We start from the raw sequence: 8,167 nt of genomic DNA, 5'->3' as shown, positions 1-8,167 counted from the left end.
CTCATATGTATATTGATAGGTTAAACAAGTTGTGTATTTCTCCTTTACGAATGTGTATTCTGTCGGGAAGCATATGTCGTTTCAAAAAGTATCTTGTTACTTTTTTTTTCTGGCATAAAATTGGACGAAAATTGATTTTATATGCAACTGGATTTTTTTAAAAAGAGTTTTAACATTATTGATTTATTCTCAGTGTGAGTCTGGAAAAGGCTTAAGGAAAGTTATAAATACACTGATATAACAATAAGTGTTTCGTGATAAGCACGCAGTTCCGACAGTTCAGTTACTTTTTTTGCCTTTTAAATGGAGTTGAAATTACATGCCTAAACAAAACGGTCAAACGAAGAGTGGTCACATTAAGTTGACAAACCAAGCTTGTCCAAGCTTAGTTTACGAACGGATTGTGTTCAAGTTGAGCTGCTAAACGTGTTGTGTATGAGATAATCTATAAAAACAAAGTGAGTCGAAGTTAAGCAGCCAAACAGTAGTGTGTCCAAATTTAGCTTCAGAACCGAGCGTGTCAAAGATAAGCTTCCAAACATTGTGTGTCAAAGATAAACTGCCAAATTTAGTGTGTCAAAAAATAATTACCAAAGCCAATGTGTCAACGATAAGCTACCAAACCTAGTGTGTCAAAGTTCAGTTACCAAACCCAGTGTGTCACAGTTTACATACCTAGTTTTTTATATATTATATATGCACTGTGATGTTTGTGGAGTTTTGTACTGTTCTTCCATGTTTCTTGTTTGTGAGTTTTGTATTAGTTGCCAAACATAGTGTGCCAATTTAGTTGCAAAACCTAATGTGACCAAGTTTAACTGCCAAACTTAGTGTTTATTAACCTTGTTTTAATCCCGGCAATCCAGCTAAACGAAATCGGTTTAAGTCTAGATCACATTTACAACAAGGGAGCAAGTTTTGGTTGCGTTTTTCATTATATTTCTCTGCAATAAATCATCGATGTTTGTTTGATTGTCTTGTCAGTATGACATCCCCTGATCACAACTGAACAAAACCATAATAGTATATGAAAAACTTTCAACTTTGTATATAGCAAGCCCTCTTCCATCATAATGAGTCTTGTTTGCTCACATTTGTATCGGAAATGAAAAGACCCGAGCCTGGCTTTTTTCTGAATTTTGTTGACATAACGAAATTATGTCCTTGAAAGAAATGAAGAGTTTGTCATCTGCAATTGAACAAGCAATAAACCGAGACCTTTTATTTGTCGCCTCTCTAAGCGTGAAATGGGTTTGCACGCTTCAGGGCTTAAGGGATGTCTGTGAAAAGGTCACTAAAACTGAGACTACATTGAAAACATAAACTGCGTATCAGCACACATACACGGACACACAGGCACGCACACAAAGACATGCACACATCTGCAAGTGGACATTAAAACCGAAATAATAATAATAATATGCAGTGTGCTTATTTCTGGTCAAATAAATATTCGTGTGTCGGTAAGGCACGACTATTAATAGCATTCAAAAGTAATGGATACTTAAGTCAACTTTCATGTTCGTTGTAGTATTGATTTATAACATTTATTTTTAGTGCATATACATTTGCTTCTTTATACACATTTTATAATCAAATGCATAAGTTTGAAGGCAATTTAGGGTCAATTCATTTGAAGCCTTACGAGCGACAAAAGTTACCGAATCCTTACATAGAGAGTAATGAAATGTATTCCTGTTTAAGTAAACGACACATTTTGGGAACTTTCCTGTTCTGAACGAAAGTACAAATAGTTAAAAAGCAGCAATATTGTGCCTGTTGTTCGAACAAATATCTAAAATTATGAGCCGTACAATGAATATGACAATCTTCCTGCGTAATTCATTCCTTATTGATATTTATTATTTTACTTTATGTTCATTTTGCACTATTACATATTTTGTTAACAATGTTTTGACATTTTCATTCTACATGTTTCTGATCAGCCTTCAGTAAACTTGACTATTAACCATTTTTTAAAGCAGGTTCAAGTTCAAATAGCTTGGTCCTCCCTCACACTGATTATGTATCATATGACGGCTATAGGCTCAATCACCGTAATACTGGAGTTAGTGCTCGACATTGGTGTTTTCTGGTTCCTTACGAAGTTAATCATGCGTTTACATATCATGTTTACAAATTAATTTGTTATAAGGCCATGCTAATCATCACGTAAATGCAAATGTCTATACGCTAATGAAATGAAACTGAGAAAAACCAAGGGACGAGTACTTATGATATATTGTTAATATAAATATAAATAATATACAACCACAATGGACAGCTGTAGCCTCAACTATACACATTATGTGTATACATGTATATGTATGAAAGTGTTCCTGATAGCCACTGTCTTAAGGTATCAGAGTAGTCTACATTTTGTAAATGTTTGAGGCACGGACGGTTACAGGTAATTATGTGTTATTATGTAAATATCAATGTTTTACGTTTGACATATGTTCATGGAAGTAAGCAATATTATTTGCATATGATATTTTACAATGTTTTAATCAGTTTTAAGTTCTAAAAAATTCAATTTAATCCATTTATAAAAGTTTTAGAATAAACACGAGATTTATGGAATTTCAGATAAAGTTCTTGAGGATTTTCTAATATTTTCTGGAACGGAATTTGTTTTAAACAGCATCCGGATTAAGTTTGCATATCCGGAATTTTTGCAAACTTATTTTTTTTATTTTTCACCCAATGTTTTTTATTTTTATATTTTTAAAATGTGTTAGGTAATACTAATAAGAGATATTTTTTGTTTCCTGAAATTTAATTTAGAAATATGTTTTTTTGGCATTTAAAGTCAACTTTTCCAATGGGAGTCCCATTGGAAAATGGCCTTCCCATTGGAAAATGGCTTTTTTAAGCTTTTCCAATTGGAAAACTGGCTCTATTAAAATTGTGGGAGAATTTGGAACATAATTTTTAAAATTGAAATTGACTGTTTAATTAAGAATATTTTACACTCACTACATGAAAAATAATATATTCATTAAAAATGAAGAACCGATAGATTCATTTAAGGCATTTGTTTGCGAATCCTTCCCATGAGTGAATCTTTCCAATTGGAGGATTCCCACATTCAAAGTGGGAAAGTATGAACATTGGAAAATTCCAATTGGAATATTTGGTTAATGGGAACATTCCAATTGGAGAATAAAGTTCAGTTTTAAAATGGGAAATTTCCAATTGGAAGGACAGGTAAGATTTTGTAATGGGAACATGTAGGAAATGGGAATAAAGAAAAATATTGCCATATTTAAAGCAAAAATTAGCAAAATGACACTTCTTACAATGTCCTTACCTGTCAACTGTCGACTTCTATCTGTATCTGTATCTGTATGGGTACGTCAAAGCTACCAATACTGGCTTTCACTTGACGGGGGTGTGCGCATAAAATTAGTTTTTATTTGTCTGTAAGTAGAGCTGATTTGAAGCAATCTATGGTTGATGAATCTACCACACTGTCACTTAATTGATTCCACTCTGGAACAGTTCTCACGAAGAATGAGTTCTTGAAATTGGCTGATCTACTATCTATATTTGAAAAGCACTGTTTGTTATTATTCACTGAGTTTTCCACAATGTTTTTGGTGATAAAGTTTTCAAAACGTTTAGCCCTAATTGTTCGTTTCGGTCTCAAAGGTGTGAGATATTGTTCAATATTGATGGCCGGTACGTGCCCTTTCACCATCTTGTACAGAAAGGTCAACCGCTGGTGGCGACGTCTCTCTTGAAGTGGGAGGAGGTCTAGTTGGGACAGCATCTCTGTGACTGCACCATCATGTCGAGAGCGGTAATCCCTAGTGATGAAGCGTGCTGCCGATCGCTGGATTTTCTCTAGTCGGTTGATGTCACTGGTTGAGTAGGGGTCCCAAATGACGCAGCCATACTCGAGATTGGACCGAACTAGAGCCAGGTATGCGTTCCTCCTGCATTCTTTTGGACAGTACCGGAGGTTGCGACGTAGAAATCCAAGGGTTGAATTGGCCTTCTTTGCTATGTTGGTTATGTGGTTATTCCACTTCATATCTTCGGAGAATGTTATGCCGAGGTAGGGGTTGGTTTCTACACGTTGTAGTATGGAGTTGTTGATCTGGTAGAAGAAGCTGGATTTGTGCTTTGAGCTCAGAAGGTAGCACTTCTTCGCGTTAAACTTCATCCCCCAGTCATTGGCCCATTGTTGTAGAGCGTCTAGGTCTTGTTGCAGCTGTTTGTGGTCTCGGAACGAGTTAATCTCCCGGTATAGCAGGCAGTCGTCAGCAAAAAGTCGGATGGTGGACTTCACTCTCTCGGGCAAGTCGTTGATATGGCAGAGGAACAGCAAGGGTCCGAGCACAGTGCCTTGGGGGACGCCGGATCCAACGGGGACTTGCCGGGACTTCTCACCTTCAACGACGACACACATTTCTCGCAGAGTCAGGAAGTGGGAGATCCATTTCAGTAGTGGTCCTCGAATTCCATAATTCTCTAGCTTGAGGAGCAGTCGTTGATGAGGCACTGTGTCGAACGCCTTGCTGAAGTCCAGTATGATGGTATCCACCTGCTTGTTGCGATCGAAATGCCCAAGGAGATCATGAGAGTGATGACGAGCTGGGATTCGCACGAGTAACCCGACCTGAAACCGTGGTTCAGAGATGTAAGAACGTTGTTGTTGTCTAGATGGTTGAGGATGTGGTGGCAAATGATGTGTTCCAGTAGTTTGGAGACAACGCAGGTGAGAGACACAGGACGGTAGTTCTCAGCAGTGTGACGATCCCCCTTTTTGTAGACAGGCGCTACGTTGGCATTCCTCCAGTCATATGGCAGCTCACCGGTGTCAACTGAGCGCTGGAATATGGCAGTGATGGCAGGTGTGGCTTCCGCAGCACAAGACTGGAGAACGCGGTTTGGTAGCTCATCTGGTCCTGCCGCCTTGTTGACCTTGATGTTTCTTAGGAGTTTTAGTACTCCTTCAGCCCCAATTGTGAGTGGTGGAGTTTCGCTGTCAACTCGTTTTGGCAAGGGTGGAGTCTTCTGGTTTGCGTCATCCTTGGTGAAGACGGATTGGAATTGTTCGACGAGGATCTCGGCCCTACCTTTTGGGTCAGTGACAAGATGACCTTGACTGCGTAGAGGTGCGATGCCTATGTTGTCTTCATTCTTGGATTTGACGTACTGCCAAAAGGGTTTGGTGTTGTTTTCTTTCAGGCCTTCATCAATAACTTTGTTGATGTGGGTCCATTCGGCTTGCCGTAGGTGGCGCTTGCAGTCCTTTTGGCACTGTCTATATTTGGTCCAGTTGTTGGTTTTCTTGGCCTTCTTGTAAAGTTTGGCTTTGCGTCGTAGATGGCGTTTGACGGATCTGGTTATCCAGGGTGTTGAGTTCTTCCGTGTTTTCATCTTTGACGGGATATGTTTGGAAATTGCTGATTGGAGGTCTTCTTTAAATGTGTTCCATAGTTGATGAACTGATGTTTCGTCTTTATAAAGTTGTACAACTTTACTTGAGATGGCGGCAACGTTCGTCTTCAGGTCATCCCAGTTAGCTTTAGAGAAGATAAAGCATCGCCTTGGCTTCTGTTTGCTGTAGTAGGGTCTTGTATTCGAATCCACGACGACAATATCATGGTCGCTTATCCCTGGAGCAGTGGTACTTGATTTTATCAGAGACGGGTTGTTAGTAAAGGTCAGGTCCAACATTCTGTTTTCTCGGGTGGGCTCATCATGGGTCTGAGTGAGGTTGAAGTCGACGGAGAGGTCTAGTACCGCCTGTTGAACTGCCTTGTCGGAGGCACCGTCCTCCACTGTGAGGTTCTGCCAGTTGATGTCAGGGCAGTTGAAGTCTCCGGCCAGGAAGGTAACTTTATCCTTCTGTTTGTCTAGCAGCTCAAGCGACTTCCTCAGTTCATTCACATCCTCCATTCTCCTGTGTGGCATGTAGAATGAGGCTACGAGAAGGTCCTTCCGACCTTTAAGTTTCACTTTGACCCATTCAAGCTCGCATTCAGTCACTAGCTCTGGTTTCTCCTCAGCTACAAGGTCTTCGTGTATCAATACAAACACGCCTCCGCCAAGGGAACCTCTGTCATTACGGTAAGCACGGTAGTGGGTTGGAAAAACTTCGCTGGATTTGGTTGCGTCAGGGGAAGGAGGTTTACCTGGTTTGACTCCCTTGAGCCATGACTCTGTTCCGCATACTATATCAGGTTTGATGTAGTTCAGGGCGGCTTCGAGATGTGCATGCCTTCCACCACCTAGGCTGCGGCAGTTGACGTTCATGATGCGAAGATTCCGCTTCTCTGAAACACAGAAGAGCGATGAAGTATTCGTACTGGATTGGCTGTGGGAGGATGACTGACGCCTGCGAGATGTACTTAGCCTGTCGGTGGGACTGCTTACGTGGCTGGGGTCGAACACAGGATTAGAAGCAAGTGAATCAACAGCGGAATTCAAATCATGTGCAGCAAGACAATGGAAACTATTTGTAGTACTGAGCTCGAAACTTCTAAAAGTAAATGATGTCATGTTGACGCTGTCGCACTTGCAGCAGAGCCACTGGACGCTTTTATGTTTGGCGAGTAGGTCATAGTCAGCTGAGCACAGCTCAATGCATGATCTATGATGCCATATGTCACAACCATCACAGCATAGGCCATCGTGGTGTTCCCATGTAACCGGCATTTCACAAAGACCGCAAGGGTAGACTGGTGTATTTGCTGGACCTGGATTACTCTCGATATCCCCACAGAGAAGTAGTAGGCATGTAAGTAGCGTGCAGGCTCTACTGGGGGATGCTTGCTCATCAATCCCAAGGTGGAACCGATGACGGAGTATTCGTGCAAAAATTCCAGTTTGGACGGATGGAAGCTGGAGGAGAGGCGAACAGTCTCTTGTCTTGGTTGTGCAGAGTGCCATGACAAAGCCAGTGAGGAGTCCAAGGGTCATAATGTAACGCTCCATGGTCTGTGTTTCGTGCCCAAGTGTGAGCAGGTGGGTGGGGTACAAGGGGTTTCCAGACACGCACCGGCACCGAAGTAGGGAACACTTACATTGACATTTTTAGGGCTAAACTTACAAACTGTGGTTTACACATTCAAAATATATCGAAACTGTCCTCTGGTGACACTAGGATCTATAAATATTTATTTTTTTTTCCACATTTTATTTTCCGCGATGTTTACTTTTTCGCGCATGCGCACACCATATCCATATTCCTCATCGCTGCTATACTATACAATGGTTAGCATGACGTCTAACCATCGTATTGCTTCATTAACCCTGTATCAGATACTAGTACAATTTTTTATCCGATTGAAAAAAAAGACAAACAAAAAAAATCCATCTTTCATCAATGTCACAAAAACGCTGTCGTTAAGCTTGATTACAAACATCTTGCCATTTAACCGATTATTTTCAAGGTTAAAGGCAACTAAAATTTGGTCAAGAATTAGCATTAATGAAGTTCTTTGAAGTCGAAGATATAAACTTTTTTACACTTCTATCTTTGTTAAAGACCACATGATTATGTTCATATATTTACACAAATTATAAAGGAGTCGGAGAGGTGATGGAGATCTATTGTATGAAAAGGCTTAATTTATGGTATTTATGGGTAAAAATAGTGAAGGAACGACTCGCCATACTGTCATTATTTCATGTACATTGTGCTATATGAAATTATTCTCGTTCACCAGAGTGATGGTGCCATGCGTTACACATTTGATTTATCACTATCAAACCTCTTGTAAATGAGAATGTGTGAATATGGTGTGGATAAATCAATGAATGGTTTAAAAAATAAACATTTTGAATTTTGAAAAAAAGAAGCCTGAACTTGAAGAATACTGCCATGACTAATGAGATGCAATGTTCCAGGCCGCAAAAGTTTTCTCAGTGAACATATTAACAGACAATTAAGATATTACATTCAAACAGGGAAAAAGTAATATGAAAACCTATCGCTGTCGCTAAAATAATGCACCAGTCAATGGTAAGCATACCACCCCCCCCCCACCCCAGGTCCGGGGGGACAGTGGGTGGTTTTGTGTTCGCGCCAAAATAGCGGGGAATTGGCCTTGGACCGACTGTGTAGCTCAGGGAATTTGGTCGAAGCGCTAGCGGTTTAAGCGCCCGGCGTGCGCCACCTCTAAAATAATCGAAGTTTACTGTTTTCATC

At 40.3% G+C, this 8,167-nt stretch overlaps 1 protein-coding gene across 1 annotated transcript; it reads right to left on the bottom strand.

Moving 5' to 3' along the window:
- Nucleotides 1-4,479: 4,479 nt before the first annotated feature.
- LOC128241228 (uncharacterized) lies at nt 4,480-6,951 on the bottom strand. Its single transcript, XM_052958179.1, has one exon. It carries the CDS (start codon nt 6,949-6,951, stop codon nt 4,480-4,482), a length of 2,472 nt encoding a protein of 823 aa, XP_052814139.1.
- Between the last annotated feature and the right edge of the window lie 1,216 nt (nt 6,952-8,167).

This window comes from Mya arenaria, chromosome 7, assembly GCF_026914265.1.
Source record: "Mya arenaria isolate MELC-2E11 chromosome 7, ASM2691426v1".
NCBI lineage: Eukaryota > Metazoa > Mollusca > Bivalvia > Myida > Myidae > Mya > Mya arenaria.
The sequence above is the reverse complement of the archived record's forward strand: the minus strand, read 5'-3'. Positions and strand labels throughout refer to the sequence as shown.

Bases quoted from the DNA above. Each gene is read 5' to 3' on its own strand.
- LOC128241228 (XM_052958179.1), bottom strand. From the start codon at position 6,951: ATGGAGCGTTACATTATGACCCTTGGACTCCTCACTGGCTTTGTCATG.